This window comes from Nicotiana tabacum, chromosome 23, assembly GCF_000715075.1.
Source record: "Nicotiana tabacum cultivar K326 chromosome 23, ASM71507v2, whole genome shotgun sequence".
Classification (NCBI taxonomy): domain Eukaryota; kingdom Viridiplantae; phylum Streptophyta; class Magnoliopsida; order Solanales; family Solanaceae; genus Nicotiana; species Nicotiana tabacum.
Window position 1 is genome coordinate 95,250,978 of NC_134102.1, and position 17,062 is coordinate 95,268,039.

Consider the following 17,062-nt stretch of genomic DNA (forward strand, 5'->3'; position numbering starts at 1 on the left):
TATTGCCACTCAATTCTGCCAACTCATCTAGTTTAACCTTCAGAAATACTTCAAATGAAGCTCTTGCACAATCCCATAATTTCTTCCTTCTTTCCTCACCACTCCAGGTTTTCTTCCAGTTGCTCCAACTCATCTAATTTAACCTTCAGAAACAATATACATTTCTATGCTCAGCATTTGGCATCAATTCAGATACAGCTTGAAAAACAAAAATACACTGTTAAAGTTCATATAATGCAAGCTTAAGTATTAAAGTAAAAAATGAGATTAAAACAATATACATACCTTCTGCATATCAGACATAATTGTTAGTCCTTCACCTTCAGATTCTGTCAGTTTCAAGTCCTCCATTAGACACCTAAAAAACCATGATCAATTATTCTTGGTCTCTTTCTCAACTACTGCCCATGCAACAGGGTATATCTGGTTATTACCATCCTTAGCATTGCATGACAATGGATCACCTTTACACACTCCCTTCAGAAATGTACCATCAAAGCCAATTATATTTCTACACCCTTCTAACCAACCTATTTTCAAAGCATGTAAACAAATATATATCCCCACAAAGACCTCTTTACCAGGTTCTATTTCTTTTGAAGTCCTCACCACAACAGTGCTTCTAGGGTTAGTAGTTTTTATCATGTCAGCATAATCATAAATCCTAGCAAACTTCATTTTGTAATCACCTAAATAATTACCCATTACCTTCTGTCTAGCCCTGACACATATTGTTTTTTCTACATACACACCATACTTAATCCTTATCAACTCTTGCAACTTATTGAGCTTTATCTCAGGCTGATTAATGAACTTATATTTGTAATGTTTAACTATCCAAGTTGTGTGAGCAAGTTTGTTCCTTGTGACTGAGAAGCATGAATGGACATGGTAGTATGTGCTAACAATGAAGTTCTTTGTGTGGCCCTGTAAACTGCCTAAAATATGCCATCTACATCTACTAGAGTTCAAACATGTTGCCCTGACCCTATTCCTCTCATTTGGTCTTAATTTTAACTGAACTCTCCTCTGTATAACATAGTCTTGTAAAGCAGATCTAAATTGTCTAACATTTTCAAAGACCATTCCCATTTGGAAAATAATTTTCTTACAGTTAGGGCCAAAGTAGACCTTTCTACTGTATCTTCTTGGAGGAAGGTTCTACACCTCATCATCTGCATCTACATCATTATCAATACTATCCTCGCTCCTTGGATCCGAACTTTCTAGATACTGTTCATCCCCTCCTAATTTTTCAGCATATTTAGCAGTCGTGTCCTTGTAAATGTCTTCAAAACCCAGGGTCAATACCTACTGGCTACTAGGTAGCTAATCTATATTAACATCACTAGATCTCTCTTTCCAGTTCTTTTGATTTACTTTTGTCTATCTAGCAACAACAAGGTCAACTTCTATATCACTTGTCTCTACAACAACATCCTCATCAGCATCATAAAGTGAATCATGTGTATCCTCTTCAGCAGAAACACTCTCATATTCACCATCCTCACTCTCAGAATTCCTCTCAAATTCATCACAATCTGAATTTGTGGCTAGATGAAAGTTGTAGAACTCCCCTTCATCTGAGACTCTTCTATATCAGCATCCCTCCCTTCACACTTCCCCTCAGTGAAAAAACCACTATTTATATCATTGATAGGTGAATTTGTTGCCCTAGCATTAGCTCTACTTGTTTGCGTTTGTGGCACTTCACTTAAGCCAGCTGTTTGGTCATATGGAATATCACTGGGGTCCACACCACTACTTAACATTTCATCCAATTCAATATCAACGCATGGTATATTAACAGTGTGACATAAATAAACATCAATAAAATTTCCATCATGAAGGTCTTTGTAGAATTCTAGCACATCATCATCATACTTAATAAACTAAAATGCTCTTTTTTATTGACTTGACATGCAAATTTCTCCACACCTAAGTACCCCATATCATTTGCCCATTTGTTGAATTGAATAACATGCAGTTCATCAGTGTCAACAGTTACAATAGTAGGCTATGTTATACCATTTTCATACCTTATTAATGGGCCAGTTACCAGTTGTCCCCGATGGTGAAATTGTAATTTTACAATAACAGCCATCCTGTCTCACCTCACTATGCCTATGAAGAAGATAAGATAGTCCAAATCAGTAAAATATTCAAAAGAAAAAGACAATATTGTCTGAACACGTCTTTGAAAAAAAATAAGCAAATGCGGGAAAAGAACCCCAACTTTATCACTTTAAGAGACAAAATTTTTCGATATGATAAAAAGCCTTAATTTTAAACCCCATATGCCAAATCAGCCATGGAATTGACAAAATTCAGAGGAAAAAAATAAGAATTTAGTGTGTTATTCCAAAAAGCCCTAATTTTTAAACCCTAAATAACGAAAGAACCATTGCATGCATACAAAACATTATCTATCATGATCAACTTCAATAACGCATAAAAACACAAGAAAATAACTAGAAATTTCATTAAAGACAACAATCAGACGTTTAATGACTTCTACGTTTCTGGTGGAGGAGAAATCGATGGTACATGAAACACTCAGATTTTTGCTTTCTGACCGATTTTGAAAGAAAAATAAACACAATGTTCAGATGATCTAATGGACGGAAAATCCCACGACAATCGTTCACTCCATTTGAGTAGACGATTGAAAATGTTAGAGTTCTTTGAGAGAGACGACTGAAATTGAAAATGAATGAGTGTTTTAGGTAAAAAAATGAATGGGAAATAAGTCGGTGCTTAGTGGGTTTTCGCGCACGTGGCAGGTTTTAATTCGTTTATTGTTGATTGGGTTGTCACGTTTGTGAAATTGTAATGCACGCGCTATGATTTAATTGTTGGAGGTGTTTATTAGTTCACTTATGCTCAAGTTAAAGTGTTCATTTGGGAATTTTGAAAGTTTATTTATCGGCATGACAATCAAGTACAAGTTCAAGTGGCCAGGAGGCCTTTTTGCATTATTATAATTTAGGTATGCACCGAATAAAATATATCAAGTTTAAGGGGTAGTTTCGAGGTATTCTACCAAAAAAAGAATTAATTGGAGAAAACACAGATTAAATGAAGCTTCCAAGTGCACAAGTATAGTTGATTAATTAAGGTGGCCATGAATAAACGAAGTTGTTTAACACCGTAACATGAAATTCTTCTTGTTTTTCTTTTTTAAACACTGAGAGAGAAACAATTTATCCCAAATTTTCTAGTTAAGGAAACATCATATGAGGTAGCCTTTTCAAGTATAAAGACCCACAACAGCTTAACTCTTCGCAGCACTATATGTTGGCCCAAATAAAGCAAGCTATAAGCAATGAGGAATTGACCGAAAAGGAGAGTAAAAAAAAAAAAAAGAAAAACTACATCGTATAGTCACTCCCAAAAATAATAGCCGTCAATTTTTTTTAATTTTATATTAATATATTTTTATACATAATCAATATTTATTTTTTATATTTGACGAGCGAATGTAATTATTTTTGGCCAACAGACCAAATGTGTAACTTGCCCAAAAGATAAACCAAAAGCTCTCAAAAGTCATCCAATAAGGAATGGGCTTAGGATTCAAGAGTTTATCTTTTATACACTATGATATTAAAGAACGTTTACACTATCATGTAATTAGAAGTTAATTAGAAGTAATGTTCATAATAAATGAAATTGGTGCTTGGAAAATAAGACATACTACGTATTAAAATTCATTAATAGTCAATAAGTTCTTTACACAGTCAGTATATATATGTTAAATCTTTTAATCAAAGGTGGGAATATTCAAGAAGGATAGACAAGTTGGTCTTTAAAGAATCCACCATCTTTGAAGATTTTGGTTAAGTGCACTTGCAGTTATACACCGATAATGACTTCAATAAACTACTTGGTGACTTTGATGCATATATAGTCAGAACTCTCTATAAAAATATCTCTATAAAATAACCATTTACTATAAAAGTCATATTTTTTTTAGAATCGATTTTTAAGTTATATTTTACCTCTCTATAACAACTTTTTACCTATAACAACAACACTCACATTTATAGCAGAATGCTCTTTGTAAAATTACCCCTCTATAACAGCCATATAGAATCATTAAGATTACTCATAATAATTTTAAAAATATGCACATAATCTTTTTCATTAAACAAAGTTTCTATCTTGCATAAGAAATAAGATTTGAAGATTTGCATATGATATCTTTTCCATGAGATAAATTTTAAAAAATATTTAATAAAAATTTTAACTGTTAAGCTCTTAGATTGTCTTCAAGGGAAAGCTATTGGATACCTTTTTGCCGAAAATTTTGATACCAATCTTCGCTCATTCAAGAGTTATATTGCTAGTAAGAGAATGAAATCTACGAAAAAGCTACAATTACAAAGTTCTTCTATCAATCTTGAAAGAATTTATTTTTCTAGGTAGCTTTAAAATGTCTGTCTTAAAGTTTAAATCTTTATACGTTTAGTTATGAATTTATTAATAATGTATTATCTTTCTTCAATATTTTAACTAGTGAAATATGCATATCTTTTGAGATTTTAAATTTGAATAATTTTTTTGTCTTTTATATGTAACACTAATAAAGGAAAAATAATTGATTTTTAGGTAATTTTTATCTATAACAACCAAAAAATATTTACACGTCAAATGTTGTTGTAGGTTTATGATGTCGTGCTATAATTTCATATATTTTGACGTTATTTACCCTACTTGCTTGTTGTTTGGATACTAATTTGTGCGACAATTGAGCTTATTAGAGTTTATTTTACATGTAGGAATTTTTGGACATTAAGTGGAGAAAAGTTGCACGAAATTGTACCTCAAAGCTACAAAATGGAGCAATAAAAGAAGATGTGCAAGGCAATAAAAAGTCATGGCCATAGACAGTGCAAGGCTTTGTACAGGGCACTGTCATTGGCGCCTCTGACAGTGCCTCGCGGAGTAATGTTGGTGCCTCTGACAATGTACTGCGCCGACGATGCTATCCGAGCCACGTTTATTTCTATAACGACCCGACTTGTCTCTTTAAGAATTTGCATCTCGTTCGGTGGCTTAAGGTCTCTAGCAGCTTCGTCATATGTGATATGACTTGCGTACAAGGTCGAGTTTGATTTTCGGATGATTCAGGATCAATTTGGAAGAAATAATTCTTATTTTGAAGCTTAAGTGAAAAGAGTTGACCAGATATTTGACTTTTGTGTAGACGACTCCAAAATAGTATTTTGATGATTCCAATAGCTTTGTATGGTAATTTCGGACTTAGGCGTGCGTCCAGATTTGGATTTGGAGGTCCATAGAATAAATCGAAACTTTTTGGCGAAAGTTGGAAATTAGAATTCGGAAGTTTGACCGCAGTTAACTTTATTGATATCGAGCTCGAATTTCGATTCCTAAATTTGGAATAGTTTTGTTATATCATTTATGACTTATGTGCAAAATTTAAAGTCATTCCGGATTGATTTGATACGCTTCGACGCAAATCATAGTATTTGGAAATTTCATAACTCATAATTCGATTTGAGACGTGATTTGTAGTTTCAGCATTGTTTGATATGATTTGAGGCTTCGACTAAGTTCGTATCATATTTTGGGACTTGTTGGTATGATTTGACGGGGTCCCGAGGTGCTTGGGTGTATTTTTGGATCATTGGTTGAGAGACTAGTAAATTTAAGAAATTTGGGAGATTGACCATGGTCAACGTTGGGTCAAGACTACCTATTTTTTGTGTTTTGAGTGCGCGACCAGGTCCGTAGCGTATTTTATGATTGAAATTCATATATGGTTTGTGTCCGGGAGGTTCCGGATGAGTTTCGGATCATTTCAGAGAAGTTTGAGTTTATTGGTTTCTGGTGAGCCACTGTTCATTCGCAATTGTGAACACTGTTTATCTCAATTGTGAACGCTGTTCCTTGGATTTTACTGTTCATTCGCAAATGCGAAGTTTTTATCCGCAAATGCGAACCTGAACAGAAACTTAAACACCAAAAATGATCATTTCCTTCATTTCGTTTTTGGAGTTTGAAGCTCGGTTTTTTGGCGATTTTGGAGGAGTTCTTCACGACTTTGAGTTGGGTAAGTGTTTTATATCTGAAAGTGATTATATTTCATAAATCGATTATTATGTTCATCATTTATTTCGGATTTAATTGCAGAAATTGAGAAAAATTGGGAAATCTTCCGAAAATGAAAAATGTCGATTTGGAGGGTGATTTGTTATTGGAATTTGATAAAATTGGTATGGTTGAACTCGTATCGAAATGAGAGTTCGGATTTCATGAAAATTCTATCGGATTTCGAGATGCGGGTCCCGCGTTGACTTTCGAGTTGACATTTTAATGTGAAATTTTAAGTCGACGTTATATTATCCGAAATTATTTCCGATGGATTTTAATGAAGTTGTGAAATTAATTTAGCTAGATTTGATCTGTTCGGAGGTCATTTCACGCAATAAGTCTATTTTGGAATATCGGCCTAACTTCAAAAAGGTAAGTATCTTGCCTAACCTTGTGTGGGGGAATTACCCCTTAGGTATTGTGTCTTATGTGAAAATTGAGTGAATGAAAGCCGTGTACGTGAGGTGACGAGTACGTACTCGGTTTATATGTACAAATTATATCAATTAAAATTTGTAGACACCTTATGGATTAAATTGGAAATTGTTGGCAGTTATTAAATCCTTTATTTGTCATGCCTCATTCCTTGCTTGTTGAGTTTGTTTTATATGATAATTTGGTGTGATTACCACTTGACTTTTATGTGAATTCAGTGTTCTGTTGAGTTACCATTTCGTGGAAATAATTTCATTAAGGATTTTTCATCTGCAAATAATTAATTAATTAAATTTGAAAAGAGGTATTAATCTAATTACCAAGAATATGGATTTAAAGAAGGCGTTGTTCTTGCTGAGTTACTTTTCCGTCCTTGTTGTTGCTTTTGAGATTTTATATATATTTTGCTGAGCCGTGGGTTGTCTGTTATGAAATTAATTGATTTCGTTGTACCTTTGGAAAGGTTGTGACATACGGGCAATTTATAAATACAAGTAGATTATGTGGTGTTGTTGTGATAATTTTTTGTGTAAATTGTTGTGTGATTTGGGTTACTGTTATGTGGCGTATAAGGGTGGCATTCCATTGTTGATATTATGCGGGCATAAGGGTGGCATTTCATTGTTGTTATGTGTGTTGGAATATTGTCTGGGCGGAGTGATAAGGGTGGCTATTATAAAGAGTGATAAGGGAGGCTATTATACGGAGTAATAAGGGAGGCTATTATAGGAGTGATAAGTGTTGCTATAGGAGCGATAAGGGTGGCTATTGATATTGTCAGGGCAGAGGGATAAGGAAGGCTATTATAGGAGTGATAAGGGTGGCTATATGAGCGATAAGAGTGGCTATTATTATTGTTAGGGCATATGGATAAGGGAGGCTATTATATGAGTGATAAGGGTGGCTATAGGAGATATAAGGGTGGCTATTGTCAGGGATGATATGTGATGATGTGGGGTTACTGTGTTGGTTATTTTTATGTAATGATCTGGGGTTATTGTGCTGGTGATTTTCATGTGATGTTGTTATTTCCTTGTGATTACTTTTATATCTTGTGCAACTTATTTTGCTAATTCAGTAAATTTGATAATAGTTTGATACATGTTGAAATTTTGAGTCTGTGGCTATTGCCGAGCGGATTATGTTATTGGCACGTGAGTTGTCCGTGCGGTTGTGATATAAAATGTAGGCACGAGGTGCCGTGGGTATATAATGATTATGATATTGTCACGTGAGTTGTCCGTGCAGTTGTGAAATGAGATGCAGGCACGAGTTGCCGTGAGTAAATGATGATTTTATTATTGGCACATGAGTTGTCCGTGCGGCTCTTATATATTGATATTTTGGCACGTGAGTGTCACGACCAAAAATTTCCACTTTCGGACCGTGATGGCGCCTAACATTTCACTTGCTAGGCAAGCCAATGTTAGAATAATATTATCTATTTTTTAAAAAATAATTTTTAAATTTATTAATAATCAAAGAAACAAATGTGGAAGTAAGGTCTGAAATATAGTGATTAATCCATAAAATAACGTTGTCTAAATACCATCCCAAAATTGGTGTCACAAGTGTACGAGCTTCTAGAATAATACAAATAAAGGTCTGAATAAAATAAAGTTTTCTGAAAATAAACAAACAGCTAAAGTAAAATAGACGGGGACTTAAGAACTGCAGACACCATGCAGTTATACCTCAAGATGTCTCTGAATAGCTGAAATCCGAGCAAGTCTATGGTACGCCTTTGGGACCAACTCCAAAATCTGCACAAGAAGTGCAGAGTGTAGTATCAGTACAACCGACCCCATGTATTGGTAAGTGCTGAGCCTAACCTCGACGAAGTAGTGACGAGGCTAAGGCGGCTCACTTACATTAACCTGTACGCAATATTAATAACAACAACAAATAATAGAAATAAATCAGGTAACTCATTTATAATAATTGAAGCCAACTCAGCAGTCATAATCCATTATTATTTCAACCAATTCTGTTGCAGCGTGCAACCCACTCTCACAATATATATTCACATTCAATTCTGTTGCAGCGTGCAATCCGCTCTCCCAATATATATTCCTTTTAATCAAGTCTGTCATATATTTATTTCAATCAAGTATATATATAGACTTTTAAATAAGTCTGTTGCGGCGTGAAATCCGATCCCCCAATATGTACTTTTAAATAAGTCTATTGCGGCGTGTAATCCGATCCCCCAATATTGACTTTTAAATAAGTCTATTGGCGTGCAATCCGATCCCCCAATATTGATATATTTACTCTCATTTCCATTGCGGCGTGCAACCCGTTCCCCCAATATATATAACTTTAAACAACTCATAATGTAAATAAAAATTACTCCAATAAATACCACGTCTAATGAGAACTATTAAACATCAAGCACACAATAATTATAATTTATTTATGAACAAACAATAGCAATAACAATTTATTTTGGAAATCAGGAAGAAAATAGACAGTTTAATATTTAATATGCTAAATGTCAAGTAACAATTAATGCACATAATTCAAATAATCTTGTAGCAATTATTATAGGAATTTAAGAATTAATATTTGGCAAAGAATAGGAGAGAAACAATTATTATAACAATTAATTTATGGTTTAAAATAATTTATGGGTTTTCAAGTAAGCAGGCAAACAATAAATTTCACGACGTATAGACACTCGTCACCTCGCCTATACGTCGTTCACATGCATTTCACATAATAAATAATTTAAGGGTTCTATTCCCTCAAGTCAACATTAACCACGACACTTACCTCGCTTGCAAATTCCAATCAATTATTCAACCACAACTTTTTCTTTTAAATTTGTCTCCAAAAGCTTCAAATCTATTCACAAACAATTCGATATATTCAATACTAATCATAGGAATTAATTCCATATGAATTTACACATTTTGCGGATAAAAATCCTAAATTCATTAAAATATTCGACAGTGGGACCCACGTCTCAAATCCCGAAAAAACTTGCGAAATCCAAACACCCGTTCCGATACGAGTTCAACCATACAAAAATTGTCCAATTCCGATATCAAATGGACCTTCAAATCTTAAATTTTCGTTTTTGAATTTTTTTATAAAAAGTCCAATTACTTCCATCTACATCCGAAATAAATGATGAATATAGACATCGATTTGTGAAATATAATCGCTTTTGGTTAAATAACACTTATCCAATTCAAAGTCGTGAAAATTCCCCTTGAAATCGCCCAAATCCGAGACTTAAAACTCAAAAATGAGTAAATATGGCTAAGACTCGATTTTATGTATTCTGCCTAGCATTTTTGCATCTGCGGGCTTTATGTTCGCACCTGCGGTCACGCATTTGCGAGAAAAATATCAAATTTGCGAAGTAGGGTTGCCAGGCAAGGTTCCGCATCTGCGGACATTTCTATCGCACCTGCGACGTCGCAGAAGCGACCAAACGACCGCAAAAGCGGTCTCTTCTGCAGAAGCGATTCAGCCTTCGCAGAAGAGGTCGCGCATTTGCGCCCCATTTCTTTGCAGAAGCAATGCAACTGGCCAGTGCCCAGGTCGCAGAAGCGACCAGCTTCTCGCAGATGCGGTTGCGCACCTGCGATCACCATTGCGTAGGTGCGATTACACCAGGTTCTGCCAAGAACCTACCGCTTTCACCATGCTTTAAGCAATCTGAATTTCGTCTGAAACTAACCCGAACCCCTCGGAACCTTATCCAAATATCCCAACAAGTCCCGTAACATAATAGGGACTTACTCGGGGTCTCAAATCATATCAAATAACATCGAAATTGTAATTCACACCTCGATTCGGACTTTAAGATTTAAACTTTTCAATTTGCAAACCTCGTGCCAAAACATACTAAATGAATCTGGAATGACTTCAAATTTGGCACACAAATCATAAATGACATAACGGAGCTGTTCAAATTTCCAGAATTGGATTCCGGCTCTGATATCAAAAAGTCAACCCTGAGGTCAAACTTGGAATCTTTAGCCTTTAAATTGCTAGTTCTGTTAAATGGTCATAACTTGAGCTAGGGACCTCCAAATTAAATTTCGGGCATACTCCCAAGTCACAAATCACGATACAGAGCTACCGGAACTGTCAAAACATTGATCCGGATCCGTTTGCTAAAAATATTGACCAAAGTCAACTCAATTGAGTTTTAAAGCTTTATTCCACATTTTAATCCATTTTTTCGCATGAACATTTTACGGACTGCGCATGCAGGTTGAGGAATAATACATGGTGCTTTTCGAGGTCTTAGAATACTGAATTACTTATTAAATTTAAATATGACATTTTGGGTCATTACATTCTCTACCTCTAAAACAAACGTTCGTCCTCGAACGGAGTTAGAAAAAAGTACCTGAGCTTGTGAATAAGTGTGGATATTTAGTCCGCATATCCGACTCGGACTCCCAGGTAGATGCCTCTACCGACTGACCTCTCCATTGCACCCGAACTGGAGTATAACTCTTTGACCTCAACTGTCGGACCTGCCGGGCTAGAATAGCCACCGGCTCCTCCTCGTAAGTCAAATCTTTGTCCAATTGGACTGAGCTGAAATCTAACACATGGGACGGATCACCATGATATTTTCGGAGCATAGACGCATGGAACACCGGATGAACCGCTGATAAATTAGGTGGTAATGCAAGCTTGTAGGCTACTTCACCCACCCTTTCAAGAATTTCAAAGGGTCCGATATACCTAGGGCTCAACTTGCCCTTCTTTCCGAACCTCATTACACCTGTCATAGGTGAAACCCAGAGCAATATTCTTTCTCCAACCATGAATGCAATATCACGAACTTTACGATCGGCATAACTCTTTTGCCTAGACTAAGCTGTGCGAAGTCAATCCTAAATAATCTTGACCTTATCCAAGGCATCCTGTACCAAATCGGTATCCAACAACCGAGCCTCTCTCGGTTCAAACCAACCAACTGGCGATCGGCATCGTCTTTCATATAATTCCTCATATGGAGCCATCTGAATGCTCGACTGTTAGCTATTATTATAAGCTAACTCCGCAAGTGGCAAGAAATGATCCCAAGAACCTCCAAATTCAATAACACAAGCACGAAGCATATCTTCCAATATCTGAATAGTGCGCTCTGACTGTCCGTCTGTCTGTGGATGAAATGTTGTACTCAACTCCACCCGCGTGCCTAACTCACGCTGTACAGCCCTCCAAAAATGTGAGGTAAACTACGTACCTCGATCTGAAATAATAGACATGGGCATACCGTGAAGGCGGACAATCTCACGAATGTAAATTTCAGCTAACCTCTCTGACGAATAGGTAACTGCCACTAGAATGAAATGTGCTGACTTGGTCAACCTGTCCACAATAACCCAAACTGCATCAAATTTTCTCTCAGTCCGCGGGAGCCCAACAACAAAATCCATAGTGATAGGCTCCCACTTCCACTCAGGAATTTCTAACTTCTGAAGCAAACCACCAGGTCTCTAATGCTCGTACTTAACTTGCTGACAATTCAGACACCGAGCTACATATGTAACTATATCCTTTTTCATTCTCCTCCACCAATAATGTTACTGCAAATCTTGATATATTTTGGCGGTACCTGGGTGAATTAGAGTACTTGGAACTGTATGCTTCTTCAAGAATTAATTCACGAAGCCCATCCAAAATTAGGCACACAAATACGACCATGCATTCGCAGAACCCTATCTTCCCCCACAGTAACCTGTTTAGCATCACCGTGCCGCACCATGTCCTTAAGGACAAGTAAGTGAGGATCATCATACTGCCTCTCTCTGATGCGCTCATATAAAGAAAATCGAGCGACTGTGTAAGCTAGAACCCGACTGGGTTCTGAAACATCTAACCTTACAAACTGATTAGCCAAAGTCTGAACATCTGTAGCTAATGGCCTCTCACCAACCGGAATATACGCAAGACTGCCCATACTCACAGTCTTTCTACTCAAAGCATCGGCCACCACATTGGCCTTTCCGGGGTGATATAAAATGATGATATCATAGTCTTTCAACAACTCCATCCATCTTCTCTGCCTCAAATTAAGATCTTTTTGTTTGAGCAGATACTGAAGGCTGCGATGATCAGTAAATAGCTCACACAAGACATCGTAGAGGTAATGCTTCCAAATCTTCAGCGCATGAACAATGGCTGCCAATTCTAAGTCATGAACAGGATAATTCTTCTCGTGAACTTTCAACTGTCGCGACACATATGCAATTACCTTGCCATCTTGCATTAATACTGCCCCAAGCCCAATGTGAGATGCGTCACAATATACCGTACACGATCCTAAACCTGTGGGTAATACCAACATTGGCGCCGTAGTCAAAACGGTCTTGAGCTTCTGAAAGCTCAACTCACACTCGTCTGACCATCTGAATGGGACACCTTTATGGGTCAATCTGGTCAATGGGCTTGCTATAGATGAAAACCCTTCCACGAACCAACGATAATAACCTGCTAAACCCAGAAAACTCCGAATTTCTGTAACTGAAGTAGGTCTAGGACAATTCTGAACAGCCTCAATCTTCTTAGGATCCACCTTTATGCCTTCTGCCGATACAACATGCCCCAAAAGGGCAACTGAGTCTAACTAAAACTCACATTTTGAAAACTTGGCATATAACTGATTATTCTTCAAGGTGTGAAGCACACTTCGAAGATGCTGCTCATGTTCCTCTCGACTGCTGGAGTAAATTAAGATTTCATCAATGAATACAACCACAAAAGAATCCAAATAAGGCTTGAACACTCGATTCATCAAATTCATAAATGCTGCTGGGGCATTTGTCAACCCAAATGACATCACTAGGAATTCATAATGCCCATTCCGAGTTCGAAAAGCTATTTTAGGGACATCAGAGACCCTAATCTTCAACTGATGGTAACCAAACCTCAAATCGATCTTCGAAAATACCTTGGCACCCTGAGGCTGATCAAATAAGTCATTAATTCTTGGCAGTGGATATTTGTTTTTGATAGTGGCCTTGTTCAACTACCGATAGTCTATACACATCCGCATAGAGCCATCTTTATTCTTTACAAATAATACTGGTGCACCCCAGGGTGAGACACTGGGCCTAATGAATCCCTGGTCAAGCAAGTCTTGTAACTGCTCTTTCAATTCTTTCAACTCTGATGGGGCCATACGGTATGGTGGAATAGAAATGGGCTGAGTGCCCAGAGCCAAATCAATACAGAAGTCAATATCTCTGTCGGGTGGCATCCCCGGCAAATCTGCAGGAAATACTTCTGAAAATTCACGAACAACTGGTACTGAGTCCATAGGAGGAACATCCGCATTGGGATCACGAATATAAGCCAAATAGGCTAGACACCCTTTTTCTACCATACGCCGAGCTTTCATATAAGAAATAACCCTGCTGGCAGAATGACCAGGAGTTCCTTTCCACTCTAACCGAGGTAACCCCGGCATAGCTAGGGTCACTATCTTGGCATGACAATCCAATGTAGTATGATAAGGGGACAACCAATCCATACCCAAGATGACATCAAAATCTACCATATCAAGAAGTAGAATATCCACACTAGTCTCAAGATTACCAATAGTAACCACACACGAACGATAGACATGATCTACTACAACAGAGTCTCCCACCAGTGTAGATACACACATAGAAGCACTCAGAGAATCACAAGGCACATCCAAATATGAAGCAAAATAGGAGGATACATAGGAATAGGTAGATCCTGGATCAAATAGAACTGAAGCATCTCTATGGCAAACTGGAATAATACCTGTGATCACAGCATCAGATGACTCGGCCTCAGGCCTAGCTAGAAAAGCATAAAATCGAGGTTGGGCCCCACCACTCTAAACTGCGTCCCTGGGACGGCCTCTAACTGGCTGGCCTCCACCTCTAACGGTCTGACCTCCACCTCTAATGGCCTGACCTCCACCTCTAATGGCCTGACCTCTACCTCTAGCTGGTTGACCTCTACCTCTAGCTGGCTGAGTAGGCGGTGAAGCAACTGGTGCTGGTATGAAGGCACATGAATCTTGTCGAGATCTGTTACTCGCCAATCTAGGACGATACCTCCGGATGTGACCAATGTTTCCATACTCATAACACCCATCCTGATGCCGTGGCTGATGAAGCTGAAGCTGACCCAGATGGGCCGGATAACCACTGTAGTAACTCTAGAGTGGTGGTGCACTGAATAAACCTCCTCACTCTCTCTCCCTCCGTAGGTAGTAAAAGGAGAGCATGATGGGCCAAATCCACAAAACAGGACTCATACTGAGTAAAAATCATACTGCCCTACTGTAGATGCTCAAATTGCTTGCTGAATTCCTCTCTCAGTGTGATAGGGAGGAACTTTTCCAAAAATAGCTGAGAGAACTGCTCCCATGTAAGTGCAGGCGATCCGACTGGTCGGGTCAATGTATAATCTCTCCACCACTTCTTGGTGGAACCCGTCATCTAAAGAACAGAAAAATCAACCTCATTGGTCTCAACTATACCCATGTTCCGCTGCACCTCATGGCAGCGTTCAAGATAATCATGTGGGTCCTCAGAAGGTGTACCACTGAAGTGAACTGGAAAGAGTTTGGTAAAATTATCCAGTCTTAATAAGGCCTCAAAAGACATGGCGGGCCTATTACCGATCTGTGCTACAACAACTGGCTGAACTACCCCAACTGGCGGGGCTGCTGGAGCCTGAGTCTGGGGATCCATCTGCTCCGGAGTGGGAGTAGTGGGAGTTTGTGCTCCTCCCCCCAGCCTATGAGACGGCTGGTGCCACTGGAAATGTACCATTCTGGGCCACGCCCTCCATAAGACTTACCAAACGGACTAGAGCGTCCTAAAGTACTGGAGTGGCTATGAATCCTTCCGGGACCTGAACTGGTCCAACTGGTACATTATGAACTGGAACCTCCTCCTGAAAGTCCACTTGAGGTTCTTCAATAGGTGCAGCTATTCGAGCTCTGGACTGAGCTTTACCTCGGCCTCTGCCTCGGCCTCTAGCATGACTTTGACCTCTACCCCTGGCCATAGTTGCCACTAGGGGTTCTGGTCCCTATCCATCGGTAGAGGTATTACGTGTTCTCACCATCTGCGAGAGAATAAGAGTTGAATGATTCAATCATCGATGATAGAATAAAATCGCACGACAGAATAAGAAAGAAGTGATATTATTCCTAAACTTCATAGCCTGTGAGAGATAAGTACATACGTCTACGTACCGATCCTTCAGACTCTATTAAGCTTGCTCGTGACTCATGAGACCTATGTAACCTAGTGCTCTGATACCAACTATCACGACCCAAAATTCCCACCTTCGGACCGTGATGACGCCTAACATTTCACTTGCTAGGAAAGCCAACGTTAGAATAATATTATCTATTTTTTTGAAAATAATTTTTAAATTTATTAATAATCAAAGAAACAAATGCGGAAGTAAGGTCTGAAATATAGTGATTGATCCATAAAAATGTTATCTAAATACCATCCCAGAATTGGTGTCACAAGTGTACGAGCTTCTAGAATAATACAAATAAAGGTCTGAATAAAATAAAGTTTTCTGAAAATAAACAAACAGCTAAAGTAAAATAGACGGGGACTTAAGAACTGCAGACACCATGCAGTTATACCTCACGTCTCCTCTGAATAGCTGAAATCCGAGCAAGTCTATAGTACGCTGCTAGGACCAACTCCAAAATCTGCACAAGAAGTGCAGAGTGTAGTATCAGTACAACCGACCCCATGTATTGGTAAGTGTTGAGCCTAACCTCGACGAAGTACTGACGAGGCTAAGGCGGTTCACTTACATTAACCTATACGCAATATTAATAAAAACAACAAATAATAGAAATAAATCAGGTAACTCATTTATAATAATTGAAGCCAACTCAGCAGTCATAATCCATTATTATTTCAACAAATTTTGTTACAGCGTGCAACCCGCTCTCACAATATATATTCACATTCAATTTTGTTGCAGCGTGCAACGCGCTAGCACAATATATTCCTTTTAATCAAGTCTGTCATATATTTATTTCAATAAAGTATATATATAACCTTTTAAATAAGTCTGTTGCGGCGTGCAATCCGATCCCCCAATATGTACTTTTAAATAAGTCTGTTGCGGCATGCAATCCAATCCCCCAATATTGACTTTTAAATAAGTTTATTGGCGTGCAATCCGATCCCCCAATATTGATATATTTACTCTCATTTCCGTTGTGGCGTGCAACCCGTTCTCCCAATATATATAACTTTAAACAACTCATAATGTAATTAAAAATTACTCCAATAAAATACCACGTCCAATAAGAACTATTAAATATCAAGGCACACAATAATTATAATTTATTTATGAACAAACAATGTCAATAACAATTAATTTTGGAAATCACGGAGTAAATAGACAGTTTAATATTTAATATGCTAAATGTCAAATAGCAATTAATGCACATAATTCAAATAAGCATGTAGCAATTATTACAGGAAGTTAAGAATTAATATTTGGC

The 17,062-nt window shown here is 37.7% G+C and overlaps 1 protein-coding gene across 1 annotated transcript; it reads right to left on the reverse strand.

Annotated features, from left to right (window-relative positions):
• Positions 1-372: 372 nt before the first annotated feature.
• On the reverse strand, positions 373-1,086 carry LOC107765030 (uncharacterized). Its single transcript, XM_016583615.1, has one exon. The coding sequence runs from the start codon at positions 1,084-1,086 to the stop codon at positions 373-375; it is 714 nt and encodes a 237-aa protein (XP_016439101.1).
• Between the last annotated feature and the right edge of the window lie 15,976 nt (positions 1,087-17,062).